Consider the following 20,241-nt stretch of genomic DNA (forward strand, 5'->3'; position numbering starts at 1 on the left):
CGATTGGGAACCCAGTTTTCACGTTTTACAGCCGCTATCCATTTACTTCGCTTTACAGGATACTTTATGGCTGAAGGAAATCGATAGAATGAAATTTTCCCCTTTATGAATACATTGTGGCAGCCAACTACACAACAGTTCTTCACCATCACTGTACACAATAAACGGGACACGAAAAGCAAGACACAAAAAGCCTGAGTGGTCTGGATTCTAGACCACTCAAACATGGCTTCGTCAATATTCACGTGATAATTGCGTAAGGTCGACACACCCCTTGCAAACTCTCTATATTAGCTAATAACTGCATGTATAGTCACGCAGTAGCTACACAGCTAACGTCGTGGTGCGTGAGTGTTGAAGGTGGATCAGTGATCATTGCAGTGGCGTAGCCAGACTTTTCGCCATGCCTGGGCAATGGGTGGGCAAGCCATTTCTCATGCAACACACGTACACATGCCCATTTTCATATGGACATCAATATAACATTTAAAAAAATGCACTATGTATCATCCTACACTACTGTATGCAAGATGACTAATATTAATCTAATAGAAGCGAACGCCTAGCTAGCTATTGGCCTTCTAACATATTACATACATCTAGCTACATGTGTCTTAATACTAGACTACAACGATTCTTGAATTAAAGCACGAGGCGCTCTATCACGTGATGACTATGCTCTGCTACTACAGTTGTTAGCCTAGAAAAGTGGAAACAAAAAGAAAAGAATTACTGACTGAACAAGTACTCCATACCGTTTGAACTGAGCAGTATCCACACGGATAGATGGGTGCTAATTTCACAAATACCTCTAGACTGCTTTGCCTCCCGAGTTTTGACCACACCAATAGCTACCGTGATCACTTAATCCAAATGTAAACCGTCCAGCCCACTATAGTGAAACCAATTCTTTGTCCTTCACTGACTCCTTGCCACAATGCAGCGCGGTTTTTTGTAATCACGTGATCTTGCTTCTATTTATTGCCTCCTCTATTTGTGCACAATCAAGTTACTCGTAGGGAAAATCCCTTGGATAACCCCATCTCTGTTTAGCCAAAAAGAAGGAAACCATCGGCGAAAATGGCACGGTGAGTGTTGTATAAGTTGTGCTATACTTAGTACAGTGACTAGTTAAGTAACTTTAGCAAAATCTCGAGCTATCCAGCCCACGTCTTTATAATTACTCTAGGAGCTGATGGTGGGGCAAAGAAGTCTGATGCCCGGGCAATGCCCTGGCTTGCCCGGGTTTGGCTACGCCACTGGATCATTGCCAGGCTCACAGTACTTCCAGACTTCCTCCGTCATTCTGAGGGTAGCTAGCTATCACAGGTCACTGTGTCGAACGACTTCTATAGACAATTCTGTCACGATTAAGCGTATAAGATGAACAAGATACTTGTTTTGGGATCTGGTTATATGGCAAGACCCGTAGTGTCCTACTAGTCAAGTTGTCGAGATTATGACATCACCGTTGGTACGTAGCTATGTTACTAACTATGTATAATCTACTTAGTTTTTTTGTTTCAATAAGGCCCCTATTCGGTGATTATTAGTTTCTCATCCACCGCCCGCATCCTTCTAAAGCTACCGCATGGTAAGCCATTTACTTTGTGCATGCTCAGAAGAACACGTGATGCCAAACTCTTATACTTTTTTGTTGGTGAACGCTACAATACGCTATATATCGCCAGGAGAACTGTTGTTTTCCTTAGCAAATTGCTGCAGTGCCAGTTGCAATCGTGTTCTATCGACTTCGCTTTCAGTTGTCTGTCGAAAAACAGTTGGCGATCAAGAAAAGTAGAATCAGCTAGTGAAGGAAATGTTTGTAGTAAGAAAGAAAAACAATTTGGACAAGGTCTGTACATCATTGTGAAAATAATGGCATAATGGTAACACCCTCCCGCCCGCATCATAATAATTAGAAAGGCTGGATGAGAAACTAATAATCACCAAATAGGGGCCTAAAGACTTTGCAGTGTAGCTAAAATGCAGTGACAGACAAAAGGCTGCACAATGAAATGAACCATATTAATGTAAAATTACACTGATAGAATACTGGCATTCTGTGCCAGTATCCAAAAACTACGGTACATAGATTCTAATACTAATTTAACTATATAGCTTTAAACGTGAGAGGTTGTAGCCATTTTTGCACTGTGCTGCCACTGCTGTGGTCTTCTGTGTTTAACGGCATGGTGTTGGAAAGGTGTCAGCTCCTGACCAGGGTGACCTGTCACATGGGATACAGTGGTTAATGAAATTCACGTGGCTATGGATTCCACTTACCTACTCATTAGTACTCTAACCTCCCACAGGTTTCCCACCTGTTTCCAGTATTGTTCCAGGGAAGCCACACAAATTTTCTTTGTTGGGTCTATAGCTAAGTAGTAGAGTGTCACAGGATCAGAGCTCTGCAGTGTCACAGTGCCAATGTGTAACATCTAGACAATTTTCCACAACACCAACCTACTTATAAACTTCTTTTACATTTAATGGTGATTTAGGTAGCTCCTTTTCCATTGGCTGTTTCCTTCAGCCAGCTGATGTGACAATGGATTGGTGCTGTGCAGAGGCAATTCTAGAGATTTAGCTGAGTGGTTTCCAAAAAAAAAAGTTGACTATAGTGCATGATTTGCACGCTGATAATCAGGTGATTTTGAAAAGGGTGGCATACTGCAGTCACCACACAGTGCGTGAAGTACACTCAGTGAAATGTGGAGCATAAGCCCTCTAGGGGGGTCTGGGGGCATGCCCCCCAGGAAATTTTTAAACATTATGATAGTTGAGATTGAATCTGAATGCATTCTCAGGTATTTCACTATGCTCACGAAGTGTAAAAAATTCTATTCAATCTGAATAAAACAACTTATTTTCTTGTGAGAGATACATGTACAACAGAGGTAGTAAAGTACAGTAGCTATACAAAGCAATATAAAAGTAAAAATTATTAATCTTCTAGAATATTAACCAGTAGGCACCAGCCTATTATGTTTTTAATTTTGCCTATTATCAAGAGTAAATAATGGAAGAGAGAGTATTCAACTGCCATATACTGCATTAAAAATGAGCAGGTCAAGTAGAGAAGCCATTCTGTAGTGCTTTCAAAGAAAGTGTTGAATAAAGTAATAAACACATGCTAGCTCAGTCTGTTTGAAGTGCCCAGGCATGATTTGAAGTCAAACAGTCTGAGCTAGAAGGTGTTTATTACTTCATTCAACACTTACTTTGACAGCACTACAGGATGGCTTCTCTACTTGACATGCTCATTTTTGATGCAGTATATGGGAGTTGGATACTCTCTCTTCCATTATTTACTCTTGCTATTATATAATATGCTATGCTGCAGCGCTAAATTTTTTTGCCAATTATGCTCATAGTTATGCTCAAACTTTTTGCTACAGTTCCAATGTTTTGTTCCTTTCTAATATAGTGGATAATGATAAACTTTGGCCTATGAACAACTGAAATGTACTCATTGTGCATTAAGAATTGGCTACATTGTAAACTATAATAACAGTCATGTCAAATAACTACTTAATGCCATATGAGTGGCGTCAACTGTTCTGTTATTGTAAGTCAACCTGTTTCTGTGGCATACATTTTTGCTTACAGCATGACAATTATTCTGCCTATTATGCTTGATGCTTTCAGGCACCTATTATGCTCAAAATTATGCCAGCATGATAGGCTGGTGCCTATTAATTAACCAGTTTCATGCGCCTGGGATGTTTTATAGCAAAGATAGTTATCACTTTGTCAATATCTATATGGCGATGAATGTTCATTAGTGCTAACCCAATGAAGCCAAGCATAAACAAAGGACTTTTCCCATATTCTGTGTGTGATGGAAAGCAAGTACCTTTAGTTGGCTTAGAATGATTGGTAATTGCATTCAGCCGCTCGTGATCACTTATTAATAACCTTTGACCAACATATGAACTAAAATCATTAGAGTTTATAGGGTGGTGCAGTAGAATAGTGCTTGAACAATCTTGAGAATCACTGCAGTCCTTGTTTGCACCCGTGTTTTCAATTAGATACTTCAATTACGTCTTCATCAGAACTGTCATCTGAATCTATGACAACACAAACATCATCTTCTATATTCTCCTGACTGCCCTCACAAACATCAGAACCTACAGACATGCACAAGATTAACTGCTAGTACTAGCTATATCCTATAGCGTAATAATGTAAACACCTTGGTTGTTTACAATACTAAGCACTGCCACAACTACGTAGTTGGTACTTGCTAATGCTGAGGTTGAGCATTTGAACACACTACTCCAATTAGCTAGCAGTATTTGATAACTCACAATTCTTTATAATGAGCTGCATCTAGCTATATTTAATGACGCCACTAGCCTTGCTATTAAAAAAACATTCTTTCACAAAGCCACACTGTATAATTGTAATTGCTGCTTCACTAGGCCTAGGGACTCACGCATGGATATCCATGCAAAGGGTAGTTACTGTCTAAATCACTTATCTATCCTCAGTCAGACTTTTTGAGCTTCTGTATTCGCCAAACTGCTCCTCATCTTCTTCTAATAGTTCTGCCATGTGGCACGTGGAGTAAAGTCAACTCGTACGTGGTGTGCTTTAATTAGAATAATCATATAATTCTGAGTGGTTTCCGGAAATCTCAGAAACCCCCCTAAAACCACGCCTGGTGCTGTGGTTTTGTATTGCTTACCATGAATTTCATGAAGCTTAACCCCTTTAAGTCTTTAATATACATTGTGATTAGTCTTTAAACAACAAGCCAATAGCAAGCGCTGTATTGCTTCATTATCTAAGCAAACCTATGTAGTTTTCACATGTGGTAGCATTGATAGTGGTGTTTCTCTTAATATAACCATCAAGGCTTAAGTTTAATTGTTGTAATTGATGTTTTCTTTGTGCTATTGTTCTGGTAGAGTTCCTTACTGTTAGACTAGCCTTTGTCTTCTAGATTACATGCACAAATGATGTCATATGTTAGCAATTATTTCTAATGCTGCATATTTTTGTCATGTTTCATGGTATGAACTACCAACATGGACTGCTTTAAAGAGCAGTGTTAAAGCTTTAACAGCTTCCAACACAATCCAGTATGCTTGAGTACCATGTGCAGAAAGAGGCTAAAATACATTGTAGCCATTGAAAAACATAGTTTCACAGTTAAAAGCAGGCACCCCACCGAAGCCATAAACTTAATTTCATACCTTGGTTGCTTATTGAGAATGGACTATTTTCACCAAAGTTTGCCCTCCTTGACTTTTTGGTGATATCCATAGGACTCGTCTGTTTATTATAACAATCATAGCTACAACGTTACTTGCTACCTAACCATAATTGAATGTTTCAGGCATGCATAAAAAACCAATCCAGTGGTTACACTCGTATTGGTATCAAGGCTATCAGCCTTAAATGGAAGCATTACTAGTTGTAACAGGGGCACTCATGATTTGCCTGATACGTATTCCTGCAGCCCTCAGGCTGCGTCCTCAGGCTTTGGGCATACATATCAGGTAAATTACTCATGCCCATGTTACAACAACTATAAATAATATATAATTATGTACCTGAAAATAATATTGTAAGTACACAGAGCTAGCTATATACTTTGTATACTAATACTTGCTGTGCATGGAAAATCTGTTGGTATGGAATTATGCAAGCAATACAACTTGATTAAGCCAAGAAATATGATTGTGTTGGAAACAAATCACCATGTAGAGAGTTCAGCTAGAAACAATGGGAATTTCAGCTACAGTTCAGTTATGTATAAGAAGTCACCTTATTACGTACCTACAGTATGATTATCTTTCATTGTTAAATATACAAATATTTTTAATCAGACAAGGATTAAAAATGGCACTAACCAAACTAAATATATTAAAGTTAAAAATGAAGCAAGGATCTAAGTGATAAAAAATAGTGAAACAAGAGATGAACGATGATAGCTATTACAGCATAGCTCGTGGGAAATCCCTACTTTGGCATTGAACACAAAATAATTGCTATACCATGCCAAAGTAGAAATTTCCCTCCGAGCTATTCTGTAATAGCTACCATCGTCCATCTCTTCACTGTTAAAATGAGGTGTTACAGGTGCACCCATCGTAAAGGTGTTCATGTACACCCATGGTATTTACAACACCCTAAGGGAGTACTGTAGCACTAGGGGTGTTATTGAATACCACAAATGTCACTTTATTCCCCATAATAGCTAAGCCACTGTAAGGGTGTTTGCCTACACCTTGGTATATTGAAACCCACAATCGGATGCTTCTATTAAAAATTAGGTTATAAATACATTTTGTTAACTTCTATAAGAGTGACTTGGAAACAACCATGTGATAAGTATAAAAGTGTTGCAAAAATATAATTGTGTACTGCTAATGTGGTTTGTTGTTGTTAATCAATGCGTATAAATTGAAATCAACATGAAGGTTACCGGAATGTTATAGCAAACCTACATTTCTTTTCAACAAAATGCAACCATGGAGAGCACTAGAACACCTTTAAAGTATACTGTGACGCCTTTATAGCTATTCCTAGAACACCCTTAGGGAGTATTGTAACGCCTTTGTAACACCTTTTAGTTGCTCCTAGAGCACCCCTGGGGAGTACTACAACTCCCTTCAAAGGAGTTTAATTTACACAGCAGTTAGAACTCCTCTAAAGGTGATTGGATTACACCCTATTTTTAACAGTGTTGTTTCACTACTTTTTATCATGTAGATCCCTACTTCATTTTTTTAATTTATAATGTTTAATATACTATGTATACTGTTGGAGAAGATAGACAACATTTACAGCCTCTAGACGACTGAATAAAGCAGAAGAAATAACTTCACTGTATGAGAGGACCACACCTGTTGAATTATCTGTACATAATGAGCCTGGATTGTCTAAGCTGATTAGCAGTAGTGACCTTGTGATCAGGTTTGATGTTACTGTTGGGTAAATACTGTGAAAATAATTTCAATTGTACTCAGCTTGGTGCAGGATTTCAATCACCAGCCAGTTTTCAAATCGTGTCTACACCACAAAGTGCACATGTTGACATCGAGTTATGTGACACCAGAGATGATGAAACTACAACAACAGATTAAGGATGCTGGCATTATGGTGTTTAATGAGATTGGATTTGATCCAGGTATTGATCATATGTTGACCAAGCAATGCATTGATGACGTGCATGAGAAAGGAGGAAAGGTAATTGTTCATCTGTTGACAATTAAACAACATTACGTGTCACTCTAGGTGCTGTCATACATGTCATGGAGTGCTGGTTTGCCAGTACCTGAAGCAGCCAATGTTCCATTAAAGTACAAGTTCAGTTGGAGTCCACCAACTGTTATGTTACAGCCACTTAGCTCAGCCTCATGGTTGCAAGATGGAAAGGTGCAGTCGTTTACACATAATGTATTTTAAAACTACTTCTGATGACCTATCAAATTTTAATGCAATATAGCTACTGTTCTTGTGTATGTATTTTTAGGTTATTACTGTACCAGAGGGACGTGTGATGTATCACCCACAGCATCTTGACTTGAGTCATATAATTCCTGAAGTTGAATTTGAAGGAATTGTTAATCCTTCTATCAAATACATTGATTTCTACAACATTCCAGAAGTGCACTCTCTTGTAAGAGGAAGCATTCGATATAAGGTGTATTTTTGTAGAATGTAAACAAACTTGCTGGTAAAAGTGGTTATGTTTAGGGGTTTAGTGCTACAATGTGTAGTTTGCAACAGATTGGTTTAATCACAGATGAGCAACATCGTAAGCTTCAGCCTGGATCTCCTCCAATTACTTGGGTATGACCAAGCTACATTTTTTAAACATGTCATAATATCCGTACTGCTTAATTATCTGTAGCAAGATCTCTTAGCTGATTTGATGCAAACAAGTGTCTCAACATTAAAAGATGTTGTATTCAAAAGAATTGATTATGATAGCCATAGCTTAAAAGAGATAGAAGCGTAAGTTATACCATGATATGAATATATTATAATAGATGCCTTAATTAAAGCATTGCGCAAAATTCTAGCAAAATGTTCACTGTTCAAATGGCTTGTTACATTAACACCAAAGATGGTTATTTTGGTACAGTGCCACAAAAATTTACAGGAATTAATGAGTTTGGGTACCAATTATTACCACTCAGAGTGTTAATTTAACAAGCCACTTTTAACAGTGTTGTGCCATATAATCATAAAGTGTTGTTACCCACAGAAATCCATGCCTGACTTATAAATGAATTTTAAAAAGAAAAAAACTTGCAGAAAATTCTGAACTTGAACTAATTGTCACTTTTTGTTTCATTACCAGCTAACTCTGCACATAAAGATTTTGACTATTAATCAAATACATATCACAGGAAAAGATTGATATACCCTAATAGAATAATCAGGTGGCATACCATTATATTAGAGTATGTTGATGTTTTTTGTTAAACAAGCAAGATCCAAACCAGGGGCAGCGGAGCAGGCCAAAGAATGGAGGGGCCAACTTCAGAAGTGAAAAAATAAAAATAAATAAAAAGAAGAGAGAAAGGTTCCCACCTGCTAACAATGGCTGCTTTCCACCAAATATATAAATCTAAACCAAAATAGCCAAGCTGTAAAAAAGAGTGCGGCCCCCAAAAAAGCCAGGATGAAAAAAGATGTGAAATCCAAGTTTAATTACGACAATTCGGGTGAATTTGCGGTGCCTCCTCCACTAGGATTCGGCACCTGAATTGTCATAATTAAAATTTTTGCCATTAACCTACCATCACAGCCATTTCTTGGCCGCCACCTTGGATTTCACATCTTTTTTCATCCTGGCCTTTTTGGGGGCCGCACTCTTTTTTTTTACAGCTTGGCTGTTTTGGTTTAGATATCACTTCTTTTTGTATTGCAAGCCACGAAGCCGGCCATTAACTGGCTTTGGTGCTTCCTTCTAACTTGTTTTTTTTCTTTTCTGCAGGAATTGTCGAACAAAGGAAGAAATGTTGTGTACAGTTTTTTGTCTGATTAAAAATATTTGTATATTTAACAATGAAAGATAATCATACTGTAGGTACGTAATAAGGTGACTTCTTATACATAACTGAACTGTAGCTGAAATTCCCATTGTTTGTAGCTGAACTCTTTTCAGAGTGACTTGTTTCTAGCTGAACTCTCTACATGGTGATTGTTTCCAACACAATCATATTTCTACAGGGTGATTTGTTTGTAGCTGATCACTATAAGGTAACTTAATTGTATCTAGCTGATATCTCTACAGGGTGACTTGTTTGTAGCTGAACTTTCTACTTGATGGTTTGTTTGTAGCTGAATTCTCTACAAGGCAAATTCTTCTAGCTGATCTCTCTACAGGGTGACTTGTTTGTAGTCAAATTTTCTACATGATGGTTTCTTTGTATATAGCTGAACTCTCTACAAGGTAACTTCTTCTAGCTGATCTTTCTACAGGGTGATTTATTTGTAGCTGAATTCTCTACAGGGTGGTTTGTTTGCAGCTGAACTCTCTACATGGTAGTTTCTTTGTAGCTGAACTCTCTACAAGGTGACTTCTTATAGCTGAACTATCTACACAGTGATCTTTTCATAGCTGAAGTCTCTACAGGGTGATTTGTTTGTAGCTGAACTCTCTACAATATGATTTGTTTCTAGCTGATCTCTCTATAGGGTAACTTGTTTGTGGCTGAACTCTCTACAGGATAGTTTCTTTGTACGTAGCTGATCTCTTTACAGGGTGACTTGTTTATAGCTGAACTCTCTACAAGGTGATTTGTTTGCAGCCGAACTCTCTACAGGGTGGTTTTTTTGTAGCTGAACTCTCTACAAGGTGACTTCTTCTAGCTGATCTCTCTACAGGGCGATTTGTTTGTAGCTGAATTCTCTACAAGGTGATTTGTTTGCAGCTGAACTCTCTACAAGATGGTTTCTTTGTAGCCAAACTCTATGCAGGGTGATGTGGTTTAGCTGAACTCTCTACAGGGTGATTTGTTTGTAGCTGCTCTACAGGATGGTTTCTTTGTAGCTGAACTCTCTGCAAGATGATTTCTTCTAGTTGATCTCTCTATAATGTAACTTCTTGTAGCTGATCTCTCTGCTGGGTGATTTGTGTCTAGTTGCACGTTCCACAAGGTGATTTGTTTGTAACTGTATACTCTACAGGGTGATTTTTGTAGCTGAACTCTCTGCAGGGTGATTTGTTTGTAGCTGAACTCTCTACAGGATGGTTTCTTTGTAGCTGATGTAGCTACAGATGACTTGTTTCTAGCTGATCTCTCTACAGGATGGTTTCTTTGTAGCTGAACTCGCTACAGGGTGATTTTTTCTGGTTGAATTCTCTCTAGGGTGATCACTTCACAGCTGAATCCTCTACAGGGTGGCTTCTATTATCTGATCTGTCTACAGTATGATTTGTTTGTAGCTGAACTCTCTACAAGGTGATATTTTCTAGTTGAGCTCTCTCTTATTTCTAGCTGATCTCTCTACAGAGTAACTTTTAGTAAAGCTGAAGTCTTTACATGGAGGAGTTTGGTTGTTAAATTCTCTGCATGAAGACTTGTTTGTAGCAGAACTTCTACAGAGTGAATTGTTTGTAGCTGAACTCTCTACAGGATGCATGACTTGTTTATAGCTGAACTCTCTTCAGTGTGACTTGTAATGTTCTGAATCACTTCAACAATATATTATTTGTAGCTGAACTCTCTATAGGGTGACTTGCTTCTTGTTGAACTGTGTTTAAGATTAACTGTTTGCAGTTGAACTCCCTACAGAATAACTTGTAATGTAATAGAATTCTATAATGGAGTAAACAAATTAGCTGAATGCTCTATTAGTAGGCATTCCAGTATCCGAGATTTTTTAATAAAAAAAATCTCCGTATATTCCCCAATAGATCCCTGGCACAAAATAACAACTCGTATTTAACTTGGGATTGCTCCCTCGTCCAAGCTCCAATGAGGATGAAAATCACTGTGGGGTTTGTCCACACGTTGATCATCATGAAAATCTTAGTTTTATCGTGCACATTACATATAAGTAAGTTTTGTGTTGTTTTGTAATCTTTTCAAGCCTTATAATGTATGTAGAATACTTTAAAACTTTAAAATAAAAAAACGTACTGTCGGGTGGAAGGTAGTCACTGGTGCTTACTTTAAAGTGCGTAGTTACTTCGCTCGGGTTAGCGATTTTCAGCTCCAGAGCAATCTTCTGATGGCTGTATCATCAGCTCAAAAGTATAAACCACTTCAAAGTCGGCATAACAATACCATAATTGAAACCACAACTCCACCTTAGGTATTTTTGCATCATTGCGGCATCTCCACTTTAGTTGTTTACCTTTATAAGTTGTTAACTTGATGTTTTTACTTACTTGACATAGCCTCTTGCCTATAGGTATACACCATTGTATTGAGAAGTGTGCAATAGGTGAAACAAATTTGCTCACCACAAAGTATACAAAGATAGCTGAGATCTGATACAATCTGAAGTTACTCTCATTACATGTACAAACTTGCAGATAGAAGCAACTGCAGTTTCAAGATAGTCCAGATTGCTAGATGGCTTCTGAATCAATTGTGCCATTTTCCCCTTTAAAATGTATGGGGAGCCCCGGAGAAAAAATGTACCTTTTTTCAGTTTTTAAGCACTGTGCATGCCAAAGTAGCTAATTCCAACCCAACAAACTATATATTTCTGAGATCGGCAATCAATACTCTATCTATTGAGCATATAAAAAGTCCATTTTTCCAAAATTTAAAAATCGGGCTGGAATGCCTACTATTAGGGTGACTGTTCTATTAGAGTATCTCGATCTCGCATTTGCCACACGGAGTTGGCTTTCGAATCATAACTCAGTGGTTTGTAATCCGATTCTTCTGTACTACTGCAAGGACTTTCTATGAAGATTATTCCAGCTATATACACCGATTTTCAGTTCATTGGTCTAAGCAGTTTGCCTAGTAGGCGTAAAAACTAATACTTTTATATTACTAAAAATCGATCGCGTGATTATGACACAGTTTGGGTTTTGTGTCATATCTCCATGGTCTTTACCTCGATTTCTTTCAAACCACCAAAAGGCACTCCTACGATTGTTACTCCATCTACATAGCAATTTCCAACTCATACCATGAAGCGGTTTACCCTGTAAGCGTGACAACAAATCGATCTTGTTTTATGCGAATAATAGATGATAACTCCCGAACCATTCATCGAATTTGCACCACATTTGATGCTAGGATTCGCCTTTGGACTCCCTTTCTGTGTGCCAAATTTCAAGGCGATCGGAGTACGCGTTTGCGTTTATAGCAATTTTTGCAAGTGTGTGAAAACACGAAGAAAAAAATCGAAACTTTGGCAGCTCGTATCTCGGAAATGGCTGGAGCGATTTCCTTCAAATTTGGTGTATAGGCTCCCCTTGCTGGCAGGCAATTCTATTACAAATTTGGTTCCAATCGGATAAGGGATAACCGAGATACGAAAGTATGAAAATGACGTTTTCTTTCTTCCTGTCAATATACCCATGGTGTGGCGCGCCGGCTTCTTGGGCCGCACGGCACTATCATGTGTCTTGATATACCCACGGTGCGGCGCGCTAGCTTCTTAAGCGGGTATCACTCTTTTCACCCTATTTCATAACCCTACAGAACTTAGACAAAAAGCGGTGAACCAAAAAGGCGAAAAAAAAGTGCAATATTGAAGGGGGATCGAACGCAGGATCCCAGTGTGATGGTCCAGTGTGCTACCGATTATGCTACCGCTGCTCGCTCCCTTGATTCCCTTCTTTTGTATCTTATAAATGTGACTAACGAAATAGCTAAGCTGTATATAGTAAGAAAAACCTAACCCTAAAGGTGAAGAAGAAACCAAAGCTGAACTCTAACCCTAACCCTAACGCTAACACTACTAGACGCTTCCCCTAAAGTCTACTACTCGTGGCAACTACTGGACGCTTCCCCTAAAGTCTACTACTCGCGGCAACCCTACTGGACGCATCCCCTAAAGTCGACTACTCGCGGCAACTACTAGATGCGTGCCCTAAAGTCGAAGAGAGAGAGAGCAACAACTACAATAGGAAGTCTGGATGCTTTTGAGCTTAATATTACGTAAGGGTTATGAAAGGTGGTGAAAAGAGTAAACCCCTTCTTAAGCCGCACGACACACTATCGTGTGTGTTGATATAATCACTTATTCAGTACATACATATTTGCTACACTGCTTCTCTTAATACTATTACTACTCAGTTTATTAGAGTTGCTGATTGCTCTATTAGAGTATCTCAATCTTCCTTGCAGACACCGTCCAGTAAAACTGGGGAGGGGGAGATTGCCTCCCTGTTTCCATCTCCTATGCTCCAAACAATTATTTTCATACAGTACAATAGTCACTGTATAGTAGGGACCACAAAAGTCCCTACTATACAGTTAGTAACTGTATGAAAATAATAGTAACTGTATAGTAAGGACCACCTAGTTTTACTATATAAAGTGCTATATACATGATTTATTAATTATACCAAACTGTTATCTCCTATTTAAATCTACTGTATTACGGACCCAACACTCACACAACTTTAAACTAGTACCTTACCAACCAAGAATTGATGTATATAAATATTCCTTCCTCCCAAGAACTATACCAGAATGGAATAGATTAGATGATGAGATTATTGAGACTGACTGTGTTGAAGAATTTAAGCAAAAATTAGCCCCTTCTATGTATATAGTTAAGTAACTTATCGTAATTGTATATATTTTTATAGTTTATTATTGTAATTGTACATAAGTATCTAATTAAGTAACTTGTCGTAATTGTACATACTTATATCAGCGGGTATTGGTAAAACCGGGAGAGAAGCGGGAGCGGGAGATTTCTTGGTAAAACCGGGACCGGAGATACTGCAAGCAACTGTTATTTTTGCACTAAAGATGGTTTGTTGATGCAGAAGAGGACTCATCACTCATGCAAGTAGTCTCCCTTCCTTCCAAACATGAGATATTATACGAACTAGCTATAGCTAGGTTAGGGAATTGCAAAACTTTTTACAAAAGATCGAGATACTCTAATAGAGCAGTCAGCCACTCTAATAGAACAGTCTCATATTCTGTCTCTTAACAGGCAGTAGCCTTGTTAATTTATTTGTAATAAGTAAAAAAGTATAGTCTTAGGGCTTTCAAATTTAAAAAAAGGTCAATCATACTGGGTGGGAATTATATGCTCCCAGAAAGTCACCCATCACTGTCTGCCTTTTGTAGTTGCATGCTTCAAACTCCATATTATTACTATTATTAGCACTTTACAGTGGCCAGCACTGAAGGTCTGACAGCAACATGTGCTGCAGCCTTTGGATTACCTAACCTAACAAGAACTAGAGACTTTAAATGATTAGGTGATCTAGCATATGTGACTTTCATTGATATAAGTTTGTCCAGGCTCTTTAACCTGCTCCACCTCATATGTTTTGCTACTTAATTATTCTACTAAATCAAACTTTTTCTTGGGAAAATTCTCATTTTGAGTTCTGTCCCCATGCACAGTCCCTGAAAGGATCCATGCTGGTGGAGCACTATTCTATAAGTCCAATCCAATAGTATTGTCATTGCTGTCCTTCTCATGCTATGGCTTGTTCCACTGACTTAATAATGATGGTAGCTATACACTGTTAAAAATGAAGTGCTATGATAGCACCTAAAAATGCTATGGTAGCACCTAAAAGTGCTAAATTTTGACTGCTCTAGTAAAAAAAAAGCGAGGTGCTACCATAGCACTTCATTTTTAACAGGGTATTGTATTTAATTCATTTGCCTGGCAACATCTTATTCTTTATGAAATCCATCCTGATGAATTGACATCATAAATGTGAACCAACTTTGACAGTAAAAATGAGCAGTGAATAGCTATCATGGCAAATTATGGTGCATGAGCATCCAACTAAGGATTTGTAGTGAAGTTCGCTATTTGCCACAGAGCTTAGCTGATGCTTTGTCACATTGTAGTGAGAAATTTGGCTTAAATGTTATCCACACTCCCAGGTCCTTTTCTGATGATGCTATACCAAGTTTAGTACTTGTCCCTTCATCATCATTCATATAGTATTCATAAGGAGAGGCATTATTTCCATACTTTAAGTGCTTACACTTAACAACATTGAAATGCAATAGCCATTCTTTTGCCCAATCAAAGAGTTTGTCCAGATCATTCTGAAGAGATAATGCATCACCAAAACTTGTTATCTGCTTATAGATCTTTATATCGTCAGCAAACATTTTGATCTTAGATTCCACTAAGTCAGGGATATCATTAACATATAAGATAAACAGTAGAGGTCCAAGCACTGAGACCGCTGTCAACAGGGTACCACTTAGATGTCTTGCCATTCACAACAACTCTTTGGTGTCGGCTGCACAGAAAACTACTGATCCAATTTAAACAATCATTTGCTATACCATAACCCCTTAATTTGATTAACAACCTTTGATGGGCAACACTGTCAAAGGCTTTTTTAAAGTCAAGAAATACTACATCAACATTATAACCTAAGTCAATAGATGTTGTCCAATCTTCAAATGTTTCAAGTAGGTTGGTGAAACAGGATTTCAGGTAAGTGAATCCATGTTGTTGGATGGAAAAAATGTTTTTGCCAGATAAAAAATCAATCATTTGGTCTCGAATGATTGACTCTAATACTTTACAGGCTTGAGAAGTTAGACTGATTGGGCGATAGTTGTTAGGTACATTTCTTTGCCCATTTTTGAAAACGGGAGTTACATTTGCCAGTTTCCAATCCTCGGGAAGTTGTCCTGACTGCAATGACTGGTTGTAAATCGAACAAAAGGACTTACATAAGTGTTCACAAAAAGAAGCAAGTATGTATGGATGTATCTCATCAGGACCTTGGGCTTTGGTGCTGTTGAGTTTTGACAGTTTATGATATACCAGTTCTTCAGTAATGACAAAATTAGGGATGTCTTCATCGACTCTCCTAGAAACATTGGGGAGTTCCTGGAGATCTTCATGAATAAAAACTGACTTAAAAAAGGAGGCTAGAGCTTCTGCAGATTCTTCATTTGTTGTAGTTGTTGACCCATCAGGATTTTTAATCATACCAATAGAATGTTTTACCTTTTGCTTTTGCCTAATATATTTATGCAGCCCTTTTGGATTAGATTTAAGTTCAGATATAATAGATGATTCATGATCAATCTTGGCTTTGCGAATAACTTGTTTAGTCTTGTTTCTCTGTAACTGATAACTGCGAAGGTCACTATGTGACTTGGTGCTAAGGTATTGTTTAAAGGCTGCTTGTTTTTTTCTTAATTTCTTTATGAATACTCTTCTTGAGCCATGGTAGTTTATTGTTTGATTTAGTAGGTTGAAGGGGAACAAATTTACTTTGGGTATCCAATATGATGTTCTTGAAAGTAAGCCAATTATCATTAACATTGTCACTAGATAGAACATTTACCCAGTCGATGTCAGTAAGGAACTCATTCATCGCTGGTATATTAGTCTGGTGATAATTCCATTTCTTCCTTACAGGATTGACATTGGTTGCATCAAGATAGCAGATAACATTCCACAACAAAACTTCGTGGTCACTACTACCTAGGGGAGATAAGTGGTTGATAATGCTATCTTCTATCATTTCTGGGTCTGATGTAAATACAAGATCAATTAAGGAAGAATTCTGGCCATGTCTGTGCCTAGTTGGTTTGGTGACGTGCTGAGTTAAAAATCCATCCTCACATGCATTTAAAAAGCTGGCTGCTAGTGACTGGTCACCTTCGAGAGTTGTTATTGTGGCCCAGTTTATATTAGGGAAATTGAAATCTCCCATTAGCAAGCAATGGGAATATCCAACATACTAGGAACCGGCCTATTATGCCCAAAATTTTACCTATTATGCTTTTGAGCATTGCTAAAAAATTAAGCCTATTATGCTCAAAATTATGCTTTCAAAATCAAGATTATGCTCTAGAACTGACTGTTTTATTAGAGTATATCAGCCTTTCCCGACTGCTCTATTAGAGTAAGTGACTGCTCTATTAGAGTTTCTCGATCTTATTTCTGCAAAATGTGAATAACCAACAAAGAAACGGTTTAATAAGTTATATTACGTGTTTTTAATTATAAAATGCACTAATAATACTATTGGCAGTGAATATTTGCTTTCTTTCAGGCGAGCGTATTGCGCATTTAATTAATTTTTCAAACATCGTCCCTATTATGCTGGCATTATGCTTGATGCTTTTGGTCACCTATTATGCTTTAAATTATGCTGGCATAATCGGCCGGTGCCTACAACATACTCTGAAATCTTTGGAATGAGGTTGATTATTTTAGAACTGTTTTCAAAATTAGAGTTTGGTGAGCGATAAACAACACCCACAAGCATCTGGTCATTGTTTCTCAATTGGATGGTACACCATACAGCTTCATATATATTTAAGTCATTAAGTGGGGTACATGATTCAGACTGTAATGAGTTGTGAACATACAACAGAACACCACCACCAGTGGTGTTACACCTGTCACATCTATACAAAACATAGTCATGTAAACATATTTCAGCATCACCAATAGACTCATTACACCATGATTCAGTTATTATTATTATCTTGGGTCCAAGGGAGTTCACCAGACTTGTAAATTCATCCATTTTATTCACAATACTTTGAGTATTAATTAGTAGACAAGGAAATTTAAAAGCAACATTATGTGGTAAATTATCAGGTAAGGTTTAGGGTTAAAACTATTATCACTGCATGAGGGGGGATCTAGTCCTTCCTCTGCACTATCTTCCCGTTTTTTATTTTGTATAACTTCCCATCCTTATTCATTTCTTTGAGTTTCATGCGTAATTTGTGGTTTGCCTCTCTTTCTGCAGCGGTTAGGTCAGGTGTTATGTAAATTTTATGACAGAAGCTAGAAGGATCGGCTTTTCGTAAACTTGTACAGTTGCGGAGAATAAATGCTTTTGATTCAACAGTGTTGACAGCAACTTTGAGTAACCTAGGTTTTTCAGATTTCTTTCCAAGCCTAATAGCCTTGGTTACAGTGGCCTTTGCACGCAAGTAGTTGAAAATGTCAGTGGTGTGCTTTATATCTTCACTCTTTCGGGTTTCCCCGTGATCAGAATTCGATTCTGCAAGATTATGGATTATCAAATTGAGCTGTATTTTCTCTCTATCTCTCTCTTCATTCATCGCAGTAAAAACCGTGTCTGCTATAAGTGCAGGACCAGCAGGTGGTTTGGCAGAATTAGTTTCAGGAGTTCTAAGCATTTCACGACACTTGGAAAGTTGAAGCGTTAGTTCTTCCTTAATTTCATGCAATTTAGACTCAACAACTGACAGTTTATTTTCAAGTTGACTTTGCTTTTCAGGTAAGCTATCCATCAATTTTTGGGGTGGGTGATTGTCCTTGTCACCAAAATACTCAAGGGCCTCATCTAAGTTTGGAGCACATTATTATCCAGTGGTACAGAGGAACACTAGCCTTATGCTTGACTTAGCAAGAACAGTACACTCTTCTATACTTATTTTGGCACACTCACTGTGCTCCCATGAACTGCACCACTGACACTGTATGCTACACTCATCTTCATCCTTAACTATAGCATTACAAACACCACATATGCCACCTCCCTGATGTTTCTTCGATCGATTGGCTTCCGGTGACACAGAGCTTGCTAATTCCTTGCGCTTGATGGCTCCACCAGCCATCACAATAATGATGATTCCAAATGATGCACACCGCTACGTCGAAAAGGAAAGGCAAACAACACCAACATGATAAAAAACGGGAACAAACCTTTACAGGTACCGAGGGAGCCACGGTACCACAGCTGGTGTGGGCTTACCAGTCATAATAAAATTATGTACAAAAAAAAGTTAACAAACAAGTACACAAAAAAATTTGGAATTTTCGACTAGAGTAGGGACAATAGCACATCGATAAAAAGTACTGAAACAAGTTGGAGTATTCCATGATATTAAATCACTGTAAAACAATAAGAAATGTTATATCCCTATACTGTGCATTTCCATTATGGTATCTTGAGCACAGTAGGGATATAACACTTCTTATTGTTTTACAGTGATTTAATATCATGGACTACTCCAACTTGTTTCAGTACTTTTTATCTATGTCCTATGGTCCCTACTCTAGTAGAAAACTCCAAATTTTTTCATGTACTTGTTTACCTATAAGGGATAAGTTTATTGGTAAATGTGGGAACTAAGGGATAAATATTAAGCACAATTAACAAAATGCTTGAGCACTGCACCCCAGCATAACATAACAGAAAAACTAAAAACCATAATTATTATAGTTGGTGAGACCCTATTACCATTGTATTAGTTTACCTATAGCAATGAACTGTTGTTATAGTATGGGTCTGCTATCTACTGAGAAAGTGCCTCAAATGGGTAGCCCTAGCCAGAGCCTTGCCAAACACTTGACAGGAATATTATCTTACAAACCTGGAGAACAGGATGTGGCCATTATTTATAACGTCATTGATGTTGAATGGCCTGATAAATCAAAAGTAAGATAGTAATTTTCATATAGTTTAGCTATATAGCTAAAATTTCTCTATAGGAGAGAAAGACGGTTACATTTGTCGACTATGGTGATATTGGTGGATTCACTGCAATGGACAAAACTGTTGGCTTTCCAACTGGTATTGCTGCTAAAATGATACTAGAAGGTATGATGATCTTACTAGTTGATATATATTTTTTTGTATAATGCTCCACTTGTGTACAGGAAGGATCCCACGTAAAGGAATTGTACTTCCAGTAACTAAGGATATTTATGAGCCGATACTAGAAGAACTGAAGACTTACGTTAAGCCTGCAGCTGTTCTATCTACAGCTTTGTAGTTGCACATAGTATTATGTGGCAATGAAGTGTTTAGCTATGCAGAATTCTTTTTAGTTTTATTTATTTTACTTGGTGTGTATTTTGAAACTAATCTGCAAATCTTTGAATCCATATGCATTAAATTGCCAACGTCCAGTGTTGAGGGTAATGCATTACAAATGACACAGTAAAAAATAGCATGGGCTAGTGTAATATGGCTGAATGGCTTCTCTTAGAACACTGATATTAACAAACACTACAACAACCTCTCACTACAAAACTAACTCCACATGTCATACACAATTAAAATACCTAAAGGTGATATTTACAAGTTATTTTAAAAGGTATTCACTACAAAAATGGATCAGATTTACGTGT

General features: G+C 37.7%; 2 protein-coding genes across 2 annotated transcripts in view; one reads left to right on the forward strand and one right to left on the reverse strand.

Annotated features, from left to right (window-relative positions):
• Positions 1 to 20,241, reverse strand: part of LOC136257307 (cystatin-A-like) — a 215,893-nt gene that overhangs the window by 47,925 nt on the left and 147,727 nt on the right. The window lies entirely within an intron of this gene.
• LOC136257806 (alpha-aminoadipic semialdehyde synthase, mitochondrial-like) lies at positions 974 to 19,995 on the forward strand. The gene is made up of 10 exons (XM_066051115.1): positions 974 to 1,088; positions 6,807 to 6,933; positions 6,987 to 7,206; positions 7,255 to 7,395; positions 7,493 to 7,663; positions 7,717 to 7,812; positions 7,874 to 7,977; positions 19,390 to 19,546; positions 19,600 to 19,708; positions 19,768 to 19,995. The coding sequence occupies exons 3-10, from the start codon at positions 7,048 to 7,050 to the stop codon at positions 19,881 to 19,883; spliced, it is 1,053 nt and encodes a 350-aa protein (XP_065907187.1). The 5' UTR covers positions 974 to 1,088; positions 6,807 to 6,933; positions 6,987 to 7,047; the 3' UTR covers positions 19,884 to 19,995.

The sequence above is a fragment of the Dysidea avara genome, chromosome 6, assembly GCF_963678975.1.
Source record: "Dysidea avara chromosome 6, odDysAvar1.4, whole genome shotgun sequence".
NCBI classification, from domain to species: Eukaryota; Metazoa; Porifera; class Demospongiae; order Dictyoceratida; family Dysideidae; genus Dysidea; species Dysidea avara.

Bases quoted from the DNA above. Each gene is read 5' to 3' on its own strand.
- LOC136257806 (XM_066051115.1), top strand. From the start codon at position 7,048: ATGTTGACATCGAGTTATGTGACACCAGAGATGATGAAACTACAACAA. The intron at 7,207-7,254 runs GTAATTGTTCAT...GTGTCACTCTAG, and splicing joins TGCATGAGAAAGGAGGAAAG to GTGCTGTCATACATGTCATG. The intron at 19,547-19,599 runs GTAAGATAGTAA...ATTTCTCTATAG, and splicing joins AATGGCCTGATAAATCAAAA to GAGAGAAAGACGGTTACATT.